The sequence below is a fragment of the Stigmatopora argus genome, chromosome 2 (genome assembly GCF_051989625.1).
Source record: "Stigmatopora argus isolate UIUO_Sarg chromosome 2, RoL_Sarg_1.0, whole genome shotgun sequence".
Classification (NCBI taxonomy): domain Eukaryota; kingdom Metazoa; phylum Chordata; class Actinopteri; order Syngnathiformes; family Syngnathidae; genus Stigmatopora; species Stigmatopora argus.
This window is the reverse complement of record NC_135388.1, coordinates 11,610,762-11,631,577: the sequence shown is the minus strand read 5'-3', so window position 1 is coordinate 11,631,577 and position 20,816 is coordinate 11,610,762. Positions and strand designations below refer to the sequence as shown.

At 38.6% G+C, this 20,816-nt stretch overlaps 1 protein-coding gene across 3 annotated transcripts in view; it reads right to left on the bottom strand.

The window, feature by feature from the left end:
* The window catches only part of sbf2 (SET binding factor 2), a 63,072-nt gene that overhangs the window by 19,985 nt on the left and 22,271 nt on the right, over window positions 1-20,816 (bottom strand). For 2 of the 3 annotated variants that reach the window (XM_077587033.1, XM_077587041.1), the window contains exons 6-19: window positions 20,547-20,652; window positions 16,812-16,944; window positions 16,295-16,403; window positions 15,961-16,074; window positions 15,675-15,752; window positions 15,385-15,498; window positions 14,728-14,856; window positions 14,475-14,573; window positions 13,733-13,937; window positions 13,511-13,620; window positions 12,842-12,991; window positions 5,902-5,970; window positions 1,953-2,123; window positions 1,070-1,335 (exon numbers count right to left, since the gene is read on the bottom strand). In XM_077587033.1, the coding sequence (XP_077443159.1) occupies window positions 1,070-1,335; window positions 1,953-2,123; window positions 5,902-5,970; window positions 12,842-12,991; window positions 13,511-13,620; window positions 13,733-13,937; window positions 14,475-14,573; window positions 14,728-14,856; window positions 15,385-15,498; window positions 15,675-15,752; window positions 15,961-16,074; window positions 16,295-16,403; window positions 16,812-16,944; window positions 20,547-20,652 (1,853 nt within the window). The remainder of the gene's footprint in view (window positions 1-1,069; window positions 1,336-1,952; window positions 2,124-5,901; window positions 5,971-12,841; window positions 12,992-13,510; window positions 13,621-13,732; window positions 13,938-14,474; window positions 14,574-14,727; window positions 14,857-15,384; window positions 15,499-15,674; window positions 15,753-15,960; window positions 16,075-16,294; window positions 16,404-16,811; window positions 16,945-20,546; window positions 20,653-20,816) is intronic. The other variant, XM_077587049.1, reaches the window with a different exon arrangement.

Genomic DNA, 20,816 nt, shown 5'->3' with positions numbered 1-20,816 from the left:
TTTTAAAAATCCACTTAAATCTTCACTGCACTGTCACTTCTCATTGAGGTGAGAGGCAATTACTTTTTTAAGGTCAACTTCCAAACTCACTTTTCTTTTATGTGCTTGTAGACAATGTGTTTCCAGTTATAAGAGTGTTACCAATAATCAAATCACTAAATCTCAATTTATCGCAAGATTTTCAAAGGAAAATATATAGTACTACAAAAACTTCAAACTTATGACAGGCCCAATCTTGAAGCAACTCTTCATAATCACTCTTCCAATCTGTTGCTGCTTCCTAACAGCGTGATAACAAAGTAGTTCAGAATGCTCTCAAAAAGCTGTGCACTTTCTAGTCTCTGTTTTAGCATGAGTGATTCTGATTCCCAAGTTATTTGTGTACGAAAATGCATGAAATAAAAATAAAATAAACATAATTAAAGACAGTTAACCACAACAGTGTGCAAGCAGTGAGCACATCAAATCAGCATAGTTGGAGAGTGCAAACTCGATGTCTGTCATCACTGTTTTACGACCGTGAAAAGCTATTGGACAGTTTGTTGATGTTCAGTTCTGGACTCAATTTAATTTTGTTTTGAATCTCTAAATGCGTTCTTGAGTGCAATGTCTTCTTGTTTTTACACAATAACTTGAAAGACGGATGTGTTTTGTTCTGTTAAGCCAACATTGTAAACCTGTCCTAATTTAAGGGTAACATTATAATGTATTCTTGTTAATGTTCCTTATTTATTAAGATAATAAAAAACACTTAAATGATGCCCTTCATAAAAATTCCCATTGTTTATAAAGAAAATCCCTTTTAAATAACAGGTGACGAGCAAATCCATAGTGAGTGATAGCCAAACACATAATGGGGAAAGGTTGATGTATTTCATTGATAATAAAAACATATTTTTGGAAAAAAAAAAAAGGTGAACAATGAAAAGGATGTCAAATCCAACCGAAGATATAAACCTTCCCTGTAAATAAAGGTGTAACTAATTTAGGAAATGATGGGAATATATTTACAAAAGAGTAAAAATTGTGACAACCAAGTTACCAACAAGTGAAGTGTCTCCCCACTGACCTGTTGGTGACAATGCTGTTGCTGCCGCTTTCCCAGTCAGCTGCGGGCGTGTTGCGAAGCAGTTTGTTCTTGCTCGTGTCCAAAGGAACCAGCAGGTAGACCATGAGGCTGGCGTAATGGATGGCCTGGCTGAAAACCGTACTCTCTTCGTTCTTAACCAGTTCCTGCTGCTTCTCTTTGCTTAAACCAGGCCAGGAGCGCAGCTGTTGGGCCGCAAGGTCCATAGCTGTCTGCTCCCCGTCTTTCGGAGGCGTTGTGCTCACATTCTGGAAAGAGATGAGACAATATTTATGATTATTATAATTTGCAAAAACTCAAATACATTTTTAATGAGCTCGTGGAAATCAGCTAAATAATAAGCTACCATCCAGATCACAAGTGTCAACAAACTCAAGGCCTGGGGACCCGATCCATTATTATCTGTGGTCAGTGAATGTGAACGATGTCCAGTGACTTCATGTGTCTTGCTCCGAAAATAATTTGTGTTTTTTTTTTCAATCTGAATAATTATTTACACGTTTCTCCTATTAAAAAAAAAGAAAAAATATTGTGTTTATGTAAAAATGTCAATAAATTGATGAAGCATGAAAAGAAAATATAGATGTTTCTATTTTTTCATTATGAACCAAAAATATTTAAAAAGATATAAACAAAAGAATATTCCATATTTTTCATAAACACAATATAATGTATATATAGGTGTGTGTGTGTATGCACACATATGCACACACATTTTCATTCATATTATCAATTAGTTGTATGATTATGGCAAGACTAATGGGGCCCTGAAGGAACCTATCACTACATTGGGGCAGTGAAAAAATTGAGTTTGACACCACTGGTTCAGAAGAATCATCAATTCATGAAAAATTCTAACTTATACCGTCAGCCTTTCAGCAAGGCCCCACTTCTCCTCTGGGGTGTTGAGGTACAATGCTCGGATCTGGCCCTGGACTTCGCTGTAGAATGTGGCCTCCCAAAACTGCTGGTTAGTCCAAATGGGGTGGTCTTGTATACAAGTGTAGGCAAACTGGTTCACACCAGCAATCAGTTTCTGAAAGACAAATGACATTTACTAATAGGTCGTGTAAAAGACAAGTGTAGGTCTCCCAGCCATCCACGTTAATCAATGGGAAAGACTCCAGAATAGGCAGCATAACCGGAAAAAGAAAATATTATCCATTTGATGATGAGGCGGGTTATCCCCATATCTAATTTCTTTTCAATGTGATGACAATGACAGCTGCTCTTGTTTTTCCACTCCACTCAAAAAAAAAAACAGAAGTCAAGGCGGCCTGAAGCTCAAGTGAACTCCATCATTTTGCCAAGTTATACTAAGTGGTGATAAAAGGTCATTTGATGTGTCAACAGAGTCTTGCATTTTTCTCTCTCTCCTCGAGTTTAAGACACTACGCAGTGTTTTTCTTTTTTTTTCTTTTTCCCATCACAACACTGTTTATCCACAAGTATGAGAACTGTAGGCGGTTGCTATAATTATAGCCAACAGGAGAAAAAAAATCTTAAATCCCAGTATGAGGTCCTGAAGACAACACATGTGACAGCATACCACATTGTTTCACTATCCTGGATTAAAGTTCATTGGAATCATTGATAACAATAACATTTAACATTGACCGAAACCTTGGCCAAACTACAACAGATGACCTTAAAATTATAAATCAAGAATCTTCCTGGAAAAACAAAACAAAAGTGAAACGTTCCAACAAATGCAAGGCAGAACGTTTTCTTGAGTCATTTCTTTGTGACAAAATAAAATTCGGCTTCATAAACGGAAACTGTTGTTCGTGAGGAATAAACACACGAAAAAAAAACAAAAAACAAAATGAGGAACAGGGTAAAACTGTCTCAAGGCCCTGCAGTCTAGACTCTGGTGTTCGACATGTTGATTTCAAGTAACAAAGATGAAAGAGATTCTACAACAAACAAACAGAAGCAAGTATGAATAGCAGGATGGTCTTTGAGGAGCTCTGTATATCACCTCTCTGTACTACGTGCTATGCATCTAAAAGCAAATGCGTGAGCGTGCGGGGGGTTTTGTGACGCGTCTATGTTGTCTAAATTCAGCCTGGGTGTGTTTTTCTGACTCTTCAGTTATGCGCAGGTCATTTTGACCTGCTAGGTCAGCTCTTCTAAACACTCATTAGATAGATGGTAAGGCAGTAGAAGGGGGAAAGAGAGAATAATAGAGGGAGGAGGAAAGGAAATAAGGAAATCATGTTTTAGAGGGAAAAGGGGAGTAAACTTCTATCAGATGCATCTGGCTGAGTGACCAGACTTGTTGAGAGTGGTATGCAAGTTTGATACAGGGATAGGAACAAGCCCCCAAAAATGCTAGGAAGTGGGATCTTGTTTTTAGCTTTGGAGTAGCATTCCTACGGATGATGCAGTGGCATCAAAGTCATTTTCAAGCACTGACTAGCTAGCAATTTTTTCTTTTTGGGGAATTTAAAAAAATCGTAACCTCCTAAGACCTAGTGTTAATATTGTGGCTTAAATGTGATTTCAACATATTTGGACGCCAGGTCTAAATTCTGATATATTTTTTCATTATCAATCAAAAAATTTTTATGTATTATTTTTAATATCATTTTAAATAAATAATTGTCTAAATTAATACATTGTTAATCCGTGTTACTGTGCTAATAATGAAGTGAATACGAGCAGAAATATACTCTGGTTTATAAAGTTGTTGTTGTTTTTTTAATAGGATTTAACTAATTCCCTGCCAGTGACAACAACAGACTTTCTATGCATTTAAACTAAGAGTGCTAAATTGAACTCAAAGCTGAGCCAACCAGTAGAAAGAAAGAAAAATGCCAATTCCTAAGTTGTAGAGACATTAAAGTCATTTTTCTCTCAGTGGGAATTCAAAATTGCATCACATGTGCTCTACTGTCGAGAGAAAAACAACAGCATATGAAGGCGTGGAAAGATGATGTTGAAAGCAAAGAATTATAAACAAAGCCACGGATAAAACATAACTGTGTATTAACACAATGTACAAGTAACGTAAATGTTCCAAAAGAAGGTAAACAGATTAAACAAACCAGAATATTGACAAAATGGGAGTTACAAAAGGGTCAGTCAGTGCGTCATTTACCTCTTGAATACATAACAGTGGAAAATAGGCATCTAACACTCACACTTCACCTGATAACAACAGTGTCGGATGTAGGTAATTTAAGTCCTATCATCCATTAATGTCAAATACTCCTCTAGAACAGAGACACTTAGAGTAGTACACTCAAATGCAAAAGAGGGACTTACTCAAATGTCAGTCATATCTCCTCATCTCCTGATTTAACATTTTTTTAAATAGTAAATGCAACACGATCTAATCAGTGCACCTCAAGAAAATTTTAACCTTCAACATCCAACAAAAGGCCGCTGTGCAAAAGGCTGTATGAAACCTAGATGAACTTTAACAACTGTCACCGTCCGTGCATGCAAAATACCCATTGGCAGATATTTTGCAAATCAGTCCATCCTTTCTTCTCTCACAAATACTAACACGCATCTGCAAAATATATATTCTACAGAGATGTCAGAGACAGAGACAAGCAGAGGCGACTTAAGGAATAACCAGAGAATGTGGGTCAAAAACATTAGCTGTTCCGCAACAACATATGGAATCAAACCAAACACTTTCCCCCTTTGGGCACGGCAATTGTGGCAGCAGGCTTTTATAGAGTGAAGGAAGTTTCCACATTCTCTGGCCTTGAGAATATAAGGGCAAGTGGATAGTGCCACTGAATGCATGAAAACAAGGTGACCTTTGACACCTAAATGTGAATATTGGTCCTAGAGTCTAAAACGGAATTTATTTTAGACTTGGAATTTGGCTTCCAAAACGCCATACCGACTTATATACAAGACTAGTGTCATGGCAGTTTACAAATGAAAGGTTTATCACTAAAATTTGTCCTGACCCTCTTAAGTTTTAAAAAATTGGTATACTGGGGGTTTATTTCATTGGTTGCACTTGCGCAAAAGGTAGACAACACCTAGCGCACAAATCATAAGTTTGAAGGAGAAAATTAGCCTGCTTAAGAGCGCAGTCAGTTATAACCATGCACATAAATATTGATAAGCACAGGTGCATGGGATTTTCTGATGTCACAAGGAAAGAAATCTTGAATCATTACATTTGATTGGCACACAAAGTACTGGCAATGAAAAAAAAATGCTGCTCACACTTAAAATAAGCACTTTCTCGAAATCCTGGATTTATTTACGATTTTCTCCACTATTAAACTTCAGAAAAATGAAATACTATGTTTTTCAATTTATTAAACAAGATTCTTTCTGCTGGGGTGCACATGATAAAAGTGTTGTCTGTCCTATTAAAATATTTATGCACAGTATACTGCTGCATATCAATCAAAGACGATGAGTACATTTTCAAAGAATTTGTTATTTAAGACATTGGCCAAGAATTGCATGTTTTTATAAGTTCACTCCTGGGTCAGAACATTAAATGAAAAATGGAAATAAGCCCAAGAGCTACACTTCAGAAAGTTCATGATACATTGTAGTGTTAGAAACGGCTCTCCATGTGTGACTTGTTTTCAAGGGTTACCAAGGGAACGCGTCTCCTGTCAAAAATGAACAGGAGCCGCCACAACATTTGTCAAAGAATCTTTCTGTTAAGTCATGTCATCGCTATCTTTTGTGAAAATGGACTATTGCACGTAAACGGTTTTAACTGGTTGTAGGCAGGCACTCCTCGCACTTATCTTGAAATGCGTTATCTTGAAATGAGTGGCACAGAAGCCTTATATGGAAGACACATCTGTATTAAATGAACTTACTCTGTAAAAAGCTGTTGACAGAGGCAGCAGCGCGGCAGCCACGGTGTACTCCTCTGTGCTGGAACAGTCCTGTGGGTCAAACAACAATTGACAAGTGAGAGCAGGACAAGACACAGCAGGTCACAAGTTATGCATTTTTGTTACAACTCGCAAAAATCACACCAGGACCTATAAAAGAAAGACACATGTAGGTTTTAGTAAAGAAAAAGTGAGACATTGCGTTATCGCCTCTATATGTTCCTTAGCAATATCATAGGGTGCGATGTTTCACTGCATGCACCACATGTGAATGATCAGTGTGACAAACACCAAAGAGTAAACTATCCAAACACCCATTACACGAAGACACAGCTTGTCCTGTTAAATTTCAGTAAATAGTCAAGAAAATAAAATCCGCCAAAACCACTCCGTCCACTATGTTCCATTGTAGACGTAGACATGTGCTTCCAATAGCCTTATATAATCCTTGCCGTGACACTTGTTTAAGCGCCGCAGTCTTGAATTTTTTTGTAACTTTATTTTTTTGCAATCTTGAAACAGATGGCACCAAATGTGATCACAATCACTATTGATGTGTTACGAAAAGCTCTTTTTTTGTTCTTGATTTTTTTTCAGTCTTCTTCTCAGGTCGTTCTCATTGCTGCTTTTAAATCAATGAAATAGTTTGATATATTTCCTTACGGACAAATAATACCGTCAACCCTGCTAGCAGTTTTTCTTTTGTCATCCCTCCAAGCATCCGCATCTGTCTTGCAGTTGCTAGGTTTTATCATCTTTATTTTTTGGGGGGGAATTTTGTAGTTTATTTTACTGTTCCAGGGTTAAATGTATAATAGTAATACATAAACTATGGAAAACAATATATACACCAACTGTAGAACACTAGGTTCTTGGCAATAACTTGGATTTGAAAGTTTCCCATCAAAACTTGCAAAAGCAAGTAAAATACCATTTTTTACAGCATAGCCGCACACATCCATTTTACGCAAGTACGCAGATATTTTTTCCACATAAATTACACATTGGTGAATCACATTAATTCATCAGAGATTATCGTCACTATTACGTATATTTCAAATTTGGCATGAATTGCATCAATGCTGAAGCATTTTAGGCAAATTCAGTTAAAGAGGTGATGCTCAGCATGTCTCAGCAGAATAGCTAGCATAAGGCTTGAAAGCACATTACAAGGCATCAATCAGAGCCTCTGTGGCTTTAAAAACTGATGAGAACAAGAGACAGAGATGCAGGTTGGACTCTACAAGTCCTCCATTCACAGGAAATTGGTACTTATCGGAGGTAAGTTATTGGCCTAAACGAAAATAAACCCAGAGGAAACAAAAGTAATTCCATATACAAACAACGGTGCTGACTTTGACCTGGTGGCATACCTCAAAATCCTAAATTGGATTTGTTTCCTAAAAAAAAACTACAAATGTTTCTTTCATACTGTGCCTTACTCGAAAGACATGACAAAGAATGTGTGTATATATATTCTCTCACTGGGAAATAAAAAGTTCAGCACAAAGGGTGAAGAATGTAGGATTCTGAGCGGTCTGTACTGAGGCCCCTGTTGCCACCATTGCTCAAGAGAAGACCCCCCCACAAAAAAAAGAATGTACAGAGGAACGAAAATGCAAAACACAAGCGCCGCAGCTACACATGAAAGCCAGCCTGCCCCCCGCCGCGGACTGAGCAACAGTTTCTGTTTAATTTTGCTTGTCACTAGTGTTTGTCTTCTCTGCCATTCCGGGTTGCGATAAAAAAAAATCCACCTTGGAGCGGCACCAGAGCATTGTTTACCGGAATCCGGAACAATGCTGCAGGTCAAGGGAGTTCACAGCCGGAAATGCACAGGTAATGAGTGATAATTTAACTAGCCAAGCCAAAACAAAAACACTTGAAAGCTGGTGACATATTTGACCTGGTCTGTGCTAAAAAAACTGCATTTTCCTTAGAGGCGGAAGAATTCAGAGTCTAGCGTGTTACGCAGTTTTAACGATGTAGAATAATTATCGACTGTATTTACTATCCAGATTCACAGAAAAAAAAGTCATGGCTGACTCAAGCAACCCCAACGGAAATTGTTTAGTAAAAACTATTTTACGTGTAGTATACGTGCACATAAAAGCCAGCCTAAAACATCTGGAGACTTTGTCGGGCGTGTTGTCACTTTGAACTGTGGGCAGTGAATGATCATGTTTTGGTGTTGCCAGCCAGTTCTACGTCAAATGGATCGGACGTCTACTGTTTTCTGTCGAAGCCAATGAATTAATGCAGGAGTGTCAAACTTATTTTTGTTTCTGGCCATATCATAGTTACCATTTTCTGAGAGGGCCATCATGATTGTTGCTCACTTATTATTCAACGTTAAAAAGGGTATTGGAAAAAAATGCTTGCTATATCACAGTAATCAGCAACGTTGTTATCTTAGCTACAAACATGAAGCTGATTTACATGATTTGCTTTCGCGGGCCACAACAAAGTGGCGGAGCAGATCTGGCTCTGGGTCCTAGTTAATGTCCATATGTCAAGAACCGATATCAGGTTGAGCCAACTTCACAAACTTTAATCTTCTCTAAGTGGACCTGTAGAGTTGTGACGGGACAAAAGCTTTCTAGATAAACTCACAAAGAGATAAGCACTACAATCTACAAAGAGCCAGAGAACAGAAGTTAAGGAAAGTGAAAATGGATTTTCCAATGACGCAGCCAACATGAGAAAGATATTGAAGGCAACAGCATTCAGGGTATCACCACTTTTCAGTCAAGAACTTGTCATAATGTCTAGCTTCAGGTTTTCTGACTGCTACGTAATTCCGCTACCTTGTTTTCCTCCCATTATTTACTGTATTTCTCACCAGTCATTTCCTCCCCCTTGAAGATGTGAGAACACCCATGATGACTAACATAGCTATTCGGCTTCAGACACGTACACTATGTCGCGAGCACAAAATCGAGCATGTGACAGAAAAGATGCAGGATGTCGACAAAAGGGAAACTTCCTCTGACATGTTACAGGAAATTTGATGGAATGAAGTGACGGCACTTTTAAGCATATAAAGTGCAGAAGCATATTTTATTGGAATTACCAAATACCAAAAGACAAAGACGACCGGATAGTTGAACTCTGTGGTACGTGGCGAAAACTGAAACACGTTTTCACCATGATTACCTGGTCTCACCGGACATTCAATGGAATAAACGTGGGAAGGTTAACCAGTTTCAATTCCCAATGACAGTTTTGACTGTGGCAGACAGTCAGGGTTTCCATTACCACAACAACAAAAAGGAGAACATTTTTGGCATTTTTGGCAAGTGTTTGAGCAAAGGGAAGGGCAACAATTCAACTCGAGGGTACTGCACATAAAAAAATCTACAGGATGATCACAAGGCTTGCGGGGGCGCTGAAGCCTATCCGGCTGCAGGCAACAGAAGACTACACTCTGAACTGGTAAGCAGTCAGTCACATGCATGATAACAATGGCATCAGAATATAGAAATTCTGAGAGATGGTATCCAATGCAATCAAGCACCAACAACTATTGCCAAATCTACCGTGGTAAGCAACTAACCACTAGCTTCCTAACATAGAACAACATTTGAATTAAACCAACAATTTCAGCATTGACAAAGGAACATGACACATCTATGGCAGTGGTGACTACAAGCAGACAGCAAGCTTATCAAAAATGCCAAGTTCCTACCTGTTGCTGCTCTCAATGCAGCAAGTACTCACAAATGCAGTGGAATAAGTTGTATTTAACCTCCTAGGACGTGTGGACATCACATTTTTGGTTGTCACAAGACTACAATGTTAACTTTCGGACTATAAGGGCCTGGCGTCCATTTTTCTCAGAAACTACATCATGTAAAAAAGATAATTCTTTGTTTTTACACTCATCAGGTCTCAATTAGCCTAAATATCAAAGAGAAAATAAAAATGCATGCCTTGCAAGAGTCTGGGTCTTAGGAGGTTAAGTGTAACTCCAAAAAGGAGGACACATAGGTGTCCTGCTTGAGGCTGCAACGGTTGCAGGGTGAGCCATTTAAAATTCAGGACGTATAGCCACACTCCATTTTCAATTGACTCTTGTGACCTTGACAGACAGAGGTCATGTGCTCACATCGAGCAACTAATGTATTGGCTAAATTATGTCAAACTTAATGAAGCTGTACATCGAAAAGGTTTAAACAGCTACAGGGGTCTTCGGGGTCGCCATAGAGGCGGGGTGGGGCACCATGTTGCAAGAGAACAATGAGATGGATTTTCTCTGAACATCTGTGTGGAACATGTGCTGGTGTTGCCCACTTCTCACTTCAAACTCACCATCATACGGGACATATGGCCTTGGCGGCACCGTGGCCGCATGAACCTTGCGCCGTAATCCTCTCTCCCAGTAAACTGCCATTCAGAATGTGTTTTTGAACCAAGATGAGGCCCCGGGCCATGAGAGCGCAGAGCACAGAGGACTAATAATCCTATCTGACAGGAAATGGTTGGGATGCCAGGATACATCCATAGCAGGCTTTATTCCCCCACATGGCTTGTCGACTTCGGGGAGCTGGAGCACTGACCGGTGTGTGCACACACAAACTAGCTGTGTAATTAGCTCAAATGCGTCAGTGGAGCTTGTTGTTTGGTGTGATTCATGGAAGAGAGACAGATAAGGATAATAACCTTTGTTTAAACAGGAAAGAAATATACTATAAAATTGTTCTGGCTGTAACTACGCAATCCTGAGAATGCATAATTTTGAATCATATGGTACTGGCGTGATTGTAGGAAACAATTTTAGTTCACTTAACGTTAACTCGATGACTGCGATTGACTGCGATAGACACTCAAACCATTTGAAGTGTGAGGTTTGGTGGCAGCGAATGTTCATTTGGTGCCATACCCTCCATTTCAAATGGATTGGATGTATACTAACGTCAAACTAATTTAAATACACGGCAGAAGGATGAAACGAGCAACATGATTAGGTATCTATCATCGTCAACGGCATTGGAATAGTCCAAACTAATTATCTGCCATTGACGCTGATAGTTTTGCAATCCATTTAAATTTCGAAAGCTGGCAGTGAAGAATTACCTGTCAATTGCAGCAAAAATTAAAAATACACTTTACTATTGCGGCGTATCATTATCCTAGTCTAAAATGGCCTATATCGTGAGAGAATTTTTTTTACCATATTGCCCAGTACCATACTGTAGTCCTAATTATAACTGAGGTGCAATGGGCAATCACAAGACTTATTCAGACTGACGGGGATCGTAAATGACAAGCTATTATTGGCCTCCTGAAAATAATGTCATTGTGAAGCAACGTGTCACGTACATATTGACGCCAGAAATCCTAATGAGGCATTGTACTATCATCAAACAAAAATGCAAGCAACATATTTTACAGGATCAGTCTGAACCTTCACATGTTTATTTATACACATTGCGCACACAAAACTAAAATATTAGTGTAAGGCTTTTATGTGGCAGGGTGTTGCAAGAAAGGGTGTAAAGTAATAACTGGACCGCCAATTTGCTATTTATATTCCTTTTTCAGCTCATCTCAAAGAAATCCATAAAACAATGAGGTCAGAACAGATGTTTTGTTACAGTGACGGGGGGTAAGACGATAAACAAAAAAGAATGTGTGTCACGACTTTTAGTTGTACGCCAATAGTAAAAAGAAAAAAAGACATCACCCCCCCCCCCCCCCCAATTTTTTTTTAATCAGTCAAAAGCATAGTGCATTTTCATCTCATCATGCAGTTAGACAGCTCCTGCCAATCAATAGTTTGTCAAATGGCCGTAACTTCAAGATTGTATTCATGCCCTGAGCATCTGCCAGGATTAATTGGCTTAGTATTAAAAAATGACTGGAATCTAAAGTCACTCAATCAAAACTGTACACTGAGGGCTGCTTAAAATGAGTTTCAAGGCAGTAAAAATGAAGAAATAGCAATAAAGAGCTGAATGTTTTAGCTGAGTAAAGCATCAGACTTTCCCAGTGTTGTGCAAAACACATAGCTTACTGCCTTTGACACGATTCAACCAGCAAACAAGCTGTCTGATAAACAATGAGCAACATAGCTGGATAACTGGACTGATTCTTACACCATGTTGTAAACAAATAGAGAATACAGGAAAGCTAAAAACAGGGGAAAGAGTAACCATGGACAGTAAGTCTTATGTACAATTTACTCTGACACTGCTTTTGCTTAGAAGCTGAGGACATTGTATTTTCCTGTTTTGATTCCACTTCTGGACAGCTCCGCTACCATAAATCATGGTTATTTTTACCCAAAAATGATTTTTTGTAAGAGATCGGAAGAAAATGTGAGGTTGTTGCAGTTTTTGCTAGAAAATGTTAACACCCGAAGCGGCTACTAATCCTGGCGTCATTTAACATCTAAAGTGCGGATGCGCCCTTGCACTCATTATTATTATTATGGAGATGTGATGGAGAGTCGACAACAGTGGTACGTTTTAATTGTTTTAATGATTCCATGAATTCCCTATAACACGTCTCCATTTGGTTCCTAAGAAAGACTTTTTAAAATCCTCCTTTTTCGGTAATTTAAATAACGTCAATGTGTTGTTTATGGCTCGGTCACACTAAGGGAATGTGTATATTAAAGGCAGTGTGGTATTAGTCTTTGCCAAACTGACTAACTAACCAGGAAGAGCCAATAACGACACACTTGGCCTCATCACAAGGCAAAAAGTGACAAAAATGCATAGCAAAAAAACCCTTATGGTTATAACGCAAAGATTTAGCACTCAATTGTTCTCAGCAATGATCTTCAAAAATATTTCAAGTATATTTGCTTAGTCACTTTGATAGATGTGTTGGCTGCCTTTGATTGCACTAGACATCCATTTGATTTTGATTGGGAGAGACTGAATGCTCAAGGAAAGTAAATGTTTTAGTAGATTACCTGCAAGGCGCAATTCATCATCCGAATGATGTAGTCAAACTGTTGGTGGTCAAGTATGGCCCGATTTTGCTGGACATGAAGACTTAATTCCTCAGTCAGACACTGGCGAGCTGCTTTGCCTTTGAGGGCGCGCAGAGCAGCAGGAAGAGTCTGTCAAAAAATGAAGGACAAGATATTTAATTGGAGGAAACATCAATAAGACTGTAAATTACTTAAATCATCTCAAGTAGATAGAAAATAGAAAGAAAAATAGTAGCAAAATTCCAATTCACTCAGTAAATTATACTATCGTCAAAGACTCATCGTGGCGTTAATATGGTCACTTTCAGTGCCGTATATTTTATTTTTTTGTCATTTTATTTGGCTGAGCCGGATGGAATACAGTATTAAAATAAAGCAGGTATTCCAAATGTGTTCACTTGAGCCAATCCGTGTTTGTCAAAGAGGGTTTTATAGGCTTGGTAGTTAAGAGGATAAATGGTATGCAATCTTACATAAGCAGCGAGGCGCATGCTTGATTATAAAAATAATATATGAAGCCAGTGGGCTGTTGGCCAGCGTAAAAACGCAAGACAGAAAAAGTGCAGTATTTTTCAACCTCTAATTTTGTGCATGATAAATTATCAATATTAAATGTCATAAAGTAAATCTAGTGATTATTCACTGAACCTTTTCGGTTTCAAGGGTCTTGTTTTCAAAGATGAAAGATATGCAGCTCCTCACAACCTCAAGCCTGCGCGCACTGTTAAACACAGAGCCGGTTTTTCCCATAATGGACACTAAAAACACAATGAATAGGTTAGACATCTATCGCCATTGATGGGTCTGAAACATGATCAATCAAGTATAGCTTCGTAATCCATCTGCAATCGTAGTCATAGATGTCCATACCAACAGGAGGACCAGCGGGCACAACACACTTCTTCTCAAGCCGTGTCAATGGAAGTGCATTTGCATGTTTGGCCACACCCTCCTGCAGCAGTTTTTCCACTTGATCTTCACACAACAAGGGGAAAGGTACTTGGTGCACCCGTAGGTGGGATCCCTCAGACGGTTTGGGAACTTTCTGGAATGCCATGTGGGGGTTGGGAATTTCCTAGCAGAAAAGAACACACGCATGAGGAATAGCAAAAACAAGAGGATTTACTATAAATAATATTAAAATGAAGCACAGTGGGGGTTTGAGATTCTAGAATAATAATTTCGGTGATCAACTCCGAAAAACTATCTTTCAGCCTACCAAAGGAAACGGACAAAATGTTTTGTGATGTGTTAAAAATTTAAAATAATGAAAACGGCACTGTGTAATCAGTACAGTCATGCCAATGTTAAGTAAAACGTGAAGAATTAATAGTACATTCTTTGCTTTAATTCAATGGATATTGTGCTGCTCCATCTGTTGTTGTGCAAGGTTTCACAGTAATTACACCGATAATGACCTTTTGATTAACTCAGTGGCTGCCAATGACAACGAAAAATATAAAATCTGTTGACCTGGAAGGGCCTGACATCACTGCCATTTCAAATAGATAGGACGTGGAATTTTTTGCTCAGGTATTGACGGAATTGGAAACAGCATTGTAAACAGGAAAATGCTATGTAGTCCACACAAAAACAAAAATTTTCATCTCACATTTCTGTATAGCTGCTCTGAGATTTCTCTGATGCCCCTCTGAAACTTAGCAGGATTGAGTTCCTCTTCCCGAAAATGTTCAGGGTCTAATGCCACAAGCTAAAACAAAACAAAACAAAGACATCAACTTTCCAGAAGAATCCACGTTTACAAAGATGGTGCATCTGGTTGGAAAAAATGCACGTTATAAAACATATACTGAGTAAGAGTATCCATAGTACATTATCTCATCTTGAGCATGACGGGGTCTTACCTCATCAAAGAGATCACAAGCGCGGTAAGGCGGACCACGCTCTGAGACAAAGCCAGCAAAAGCCATGCCATCCAAGACCTTGGTGAGGAAATCGTTCTCAATCAGGCCCCTCTGGCCGAGAAAGGCAATCTGGATAATGTCAGGGTTAGAAGAGTCACAATAAAGCACGTAGATGAACAAGTTGACCAACTGACATAGTTAACTGCAAAGTTGAAATTTAGTACAATATTTTTTTTTAGAAAGGAAATTAATGTACTTGAAAAGGCATTTATTTTAGTTATCATTATTTGTTTGTGGGTTCACTTCAAAATGCCCCACTTACTGATTCCAGGCAAATAAACTGAACATGATTATAACAGAATCCATGTGGGGTACTTTGATGATGATGCCGTAAGGGGTTACAACGGAAACACCTCCGACATAAACAAACAAAATCTCGAGTAATGCTTAATACGTTTCATATGGCAATTTTTTTTTGGGGGGGGGTAGGGACCTTTGTGAAACAAGTCCCATTTTAGGGACGACTTCAAATCAAACTGTTAATGGAGCATTCATGGAAGATCATTTCTTTGCAGGAAGGATTTAGTAAAATAATTTAAAAAATCGATGACTAGGCGGCAAGTTATGTTTTATTCCCCCAATTTCTACTTATCTTACCTTGTGAAAGTGAATAACGGGTTCGGAATGGATGCGAATGAGCTGCAAGCATGACCTGTAGCCCTGGAAGAGTTGTGCAAACAGCCTGAGAAAAACGGCCCTCACCTCCTTGTCCTGACAAACACAACACGTAAAAAAAAAGCCAGAAAGCAACATTACTGCGATAACTGCGTTAATAAGCAGGTTCAGATAAGAGTCATTTGATGCTTTCAAGAATTGTGGTCAACATGGGGGAGGAAGTCGTTAACCTATGGGTAAAAGGACGGCATGTGATATCGATGCTGACTTACCAACAATTTGAGGTTGGAGGGTGCCGTACGCAGCAGAGGGAACGCATTGTCTGCAATCTCCAGATCAGGATGCAATACCTAGAAGAGATAGAACTTGAGCATGACAGTTTTCCAGAAATGAAAGCAAACAAGAAAAATTGGTTCAAAGATCTTATTGAGAAGGCCCGAGAGTTTAAATTCAGTTCATATCTGAAGTGAACTTTGTCATTTGAGGCAATTTGTTGTGATGTAAAAATTAAGCTTGTGGGGAGTAAAAGGAATGATGTACGAGCAGGCACACGCTTACTAATGACAAGGCGGCTTGTGTTTGGCTGAGCAGAGGTTCGGGAAGAAGAGATAAGTGGATGCACTCTGGGATTTTTATTGTTCCTCCATCCAGGTCTGCAATGATGACGTCCAACTGGTGACACAGGAAATACTGACATATCAGGTGGTTTTATTACAACTTGGGCTGCAAGTGTAAGCACGTGTCACAAGCAGTCGAATATAAACTATGAACTCTACAGCGGGAGATTACTACTTCATCCATTGAACAACTTGCTTGCTTGGGATGCTTTAAACAATGCTTCATCACATTTTAAAAACAATTTATAGATTGGGAAATTTCAGTCTTTGCTTACCAGATCCTGGATTTCACCCTGAAACATGGAGTGCACACCAATGATAAAGGGTGTCGGGGAACTCAGGACCTCGAGTAGACGTGAAGGCAGGATAGGGATGTAGGGATAACTACCAATATATAACATAACATAAAAAATGACACATTTTATGTCAAGAGTTTTTTTTAAAAGGAAAAGAACAGAGATAAGAACTGAATTCCAAGGTGATAAGAACTGAATTCCAAGGTGATGTGCTAATTTCAAATGTTCAATTTACAATAAATTCCCAGTAAATACACACATGAGAAACAGCATGCATTTCAAAATGTGTCAAGATTTTGCAATATCATCAGCACAATGACTCGACGATCATTTATCTGGAATTGGCTAACCCCAGTTTGTCAAAATAAAAAAAATCATGGTCTCTTTAGTATAAGAGCTATAAACTACTCAAGGAATAAGCTCATAACCACATATTGTATATTGCATTTGTAGTTTTTTTTATTATTATTGGAGGAGTTATTATTTCAGGAGTCACCTGTATTTGAGGGGAAACATGACAGCTTCCAAAGCGCGGCATGCCTCCCCAAGCCTCTGGTAACTGGTGGAGTGGAACAAAACTTTGTGCTCGGTCAGAATTGCACAAAAAAGGTTTAAAACATTTTGTATACCTGAAACAATAAAACACAAGCAATAAAGCGCAATTAATGAGGTGTTTGTCAGAAGCATTGTCAAATGTAATGGTCACATTATTCCAAACTGGTTACCTAAGATATTCGGCTAATTGTGTGGCTCTAAAACTTCATGAGGAAATAGTAACGATAGGAAATGAACATTTCACATACATTATAAATAACATTTGAAATACCAGAGTGACAATCAGGAAGAATTCCAAGTTTACAGTTCCTGTTATTGTTTTCTATCATGCATCTGACATATCAATTTATCACTTGGAGAGGATGAGCAAAAAGAGAGGAATACTGGAAAACATGTTGCTCCAGTGGGGGCGCTTGTTCTAAATGTTTGGCTATCTGCGGCAATTCTACACTAGTCCACAACCAATCTAAAATGATCAAACTGAGACCAAATAGATTTATAATCAATAAAAAGCACACAAAAGTCTGTGGAGAACTCTCCATGTGCCATTAAGCCACCCAAGTGTTCGCACATGTTACGAAAACAGTGACACGTTTCCGAGCCTTAAATAAAAAGGGACGGCAACGCTCCAGATAAGAGTGGAGACAAAGGCAACAAACAAATAAACAGCAGCACTCTTGATGGCTGGTTTTATCTCACTCCCGGGGGTTCAGGGGGGGCTGAACTTCCTTTACAACGTGACATGTTTAACACACATTCTTCTCCGATGACTTCAGTGACCCATGTACACCGAACGATGTGCGGAGCCACCATTATGTATGTCTTTCTACGATCCTTATTTGGGCAGAAGGGCGACCAAATTAGACAAAATGCTAGGTTTATTCTCTTCAAAGATCAGATGACAACAAATTACTGAAAGCACCCGAGAGGAATCTGACAAATGATTAACACGAGTCATATTGGATATGCTTTGAGGATAAGAAACAAATCATGAATGTGAGCATCCAATCAAAGAGGGATTAGGGACTACGGCACATTTATAAAGCGTCCCTTGTTGCAACAACAGTAAGAATAGCACCAGATAACATATCAAGATACAGGATCCTGTATTTCCGTGTTCATCATTAACACAGATTAGCATTTTTGTAAAATTTCAAGTGTGGTGTTCTTGATGTGTTCTGATTTAAAACAATATTTATGACCAGTCAAAGTTTTGATGACAGTTTCTCATTTAGCATTATAAAGCATGTCCAAACTTTTAATTAGTTGTGTATATTTTGATAAAACATTCAAAGGTCACCTCAGATGAGAATTGTTATCTGTATTGTGAAAATAGTTTAAAGACATTTTATGATCATGTAGTTTGTTAGTAATTAGTTTGTCAAAAGAAAGCCTTTTCATATTTTAAAGTCATGTCTGTTAGGAAACACCTGCATTAAAAGTCATGCACTTTGAAAAGCTCAGAATACAATAGTTTTCGATAAAACAAAACAAAACCTAAAATGATTCGAAAAAAAATAATCCCTGGCCACCACAGTAATGAACGAAAAAACATTGATTCAGGTAATTGACTGGCTTCCTATCAAAATAGAATTAAAACTGTGTTTTGCACTTTTTTTTAGTTTATATTAAAAAGAAAATGACTATGGGTTGTACCTCAGAGAACTTCAATCTATCAAATCCAGTAAAGTATCCCCTGAAGAGATGGTGCAAATTACAATGCTATTTTTGGTAATTTCATGAAGTTATTTGCTTCATTTGGAGGGATTACTTACACACAAATAAATAGACAAACATTTGGTCTGGATTATTTAGCTATCTTGATCACTTTGTTTTGTCCTTTAAACGATAAAGACTTGACTGCACCCAAAATACTTGCTAATGCACGTGCTCAAGCAGTCACAAACCAGATGTGAAATTAAGATGGGATGATTGCTCCACCCACTTACACTAGCAGTAATGTAGGAAACAGGGCAGTTGGGGACAGGGGAGGACGGAGCTGTAATCTTACAAAGGCACGTCACTAAAACTGGTCCAGTGTGACCAGTGTAATTCTTACCCTGAGTGACCTGATTTCAATTCAAACAAAATAAACATAGCAGCACTGGGCTCCTAAAATAATCGATATTCTCTTGAATTAGTCAACTAGGATAGGCTCCAGCCCCCCCGCGACCCTTTTCAGGATGAGAGGTTCAGAAAATGAATAGATTTATACTTCTCCGACACACGCATCTTCCAAAATATGTGTTAGTTAAGGTTCCGCTGGATATTTGCACATAAACGAAAACAGACGTGTCAACACTGAAGTGATTGGCTTTTATGTCAAAATGGTTTTGTTTGCTTGATGCAGATTGGCTATAAACATATGACTTCCACATGACCTTGCTAAATCTATCCTGTAAGCAAAGTGTGCTCAAGGAATAAAATCAACTCTGTTTTAAGCACATTCTTGTCCCCGATTGAGGCTAGAAGACCGCCAATTTTCCATTGGAAATCAGATTTTATAATTAATTCACCCCACGATAAGAATACAACACACATCACCTGCATTAGTGGTCTCTGTGGAATCCTAATTTTGTTTGGGATAAACATCCTACAAGCCACAAGAGTCAAAATCAAACAGGCACATACTGTACTGGCAGGGCAAATGGCTTACAGAAAGGTTAACAAATGGAGCAACGTGAGCCCAACAATCTGCATCAAATCTTCATCATGTGCTTGTTCTTGTGTAGAACAAATTGGAGAATAAATAAGTGTGGGGGTCAACACTTAATAAGCTTGCCTCAAACACGTTTAACATGACAATTAATCCACAAGTCTCCTGACTCCAAGAGCCAAAAGAATTGGGGCTCTAAAATCTTATAAGCCTGACTTAACTTGCACCACGTCATTTCAAAGACATTAAGCTGCCGAGTTAAATGAAATGAGATGGGGATTTTACTAATTATTTTAAACATTATTTTAAGATATTAAGCCTCTGGACTAGATGCACGCACCAGCGCGTCCTGTGCGCATGTCATTTTACAAGTCTCGTAACGTCACGATTACGTCACACACGTGCATGTGGTAAAAGTGCGGAAGTGGCGTTTCACCCTCATTTTGAGTTTTATAGTCTTACTGCCCTCATAAATAAGCATGAAACCCTTACATGGATCATGCGTTAATGCACATAAATTCATCAATTCTTGTCTTTTTTTTACCAGATTGGAAAACCAATAAGAAACATTTAAAAATTGATAACAAAGTTAGGATTTTTTTGTCTTTCTGGGTCAAAAATGTTTATATATTTGGTCAGAGTAAATAAAAAGAAAAACAGTTTGGACGTGTAGGTTATGTTGTCCTGAAAAAAGTGACCAAACCAGGCCATTGCAAATAGGACTTTCGTCAGCTAAAAAAGGCCCAGACCGTAAAGGACTAAGAAAAAAACTCTACAAAGAAAGATGTTTTGGTGTATACAATTAACTTTTTGGCTGTCACTGATGATGATAGATCTATTTTGACACTCGGTGAATAATTCATACCATAGTTTTGCCCATCCTCTCTCTTGGATGGCTATCACCATCAATGGGAATGGAAAGGTCAGTTCCATCCCAACCTTACCAGCTAAGATGGCCAGATATGAAATTTTCCAGTAAAGGGAGCGATTATTGATTGATAACTTAGTGTGAATATGCACCTAGTTGCTGGAAGAGCAGAGCAACACTCTTGCATGTGACAGGTAATGTGTCATTCAGAGGTGTCTGGATAAGCTGTCGGTCGCCTGCTCCCAGGCTAAACAGCTTCTGTCAAGAAAAGTCAAAGGCAACAAAGGTCAAAAGGGACTGAAGTTTGCACAACTTCCTGTCGAATGACAGCATCGTGAGCTTTCTAGTTATTGCTGCATGGATATCTAGTGGTAAGATACAAAGGATTAACCTGCATGAAAGTGGAATTTAAATAATGTAGT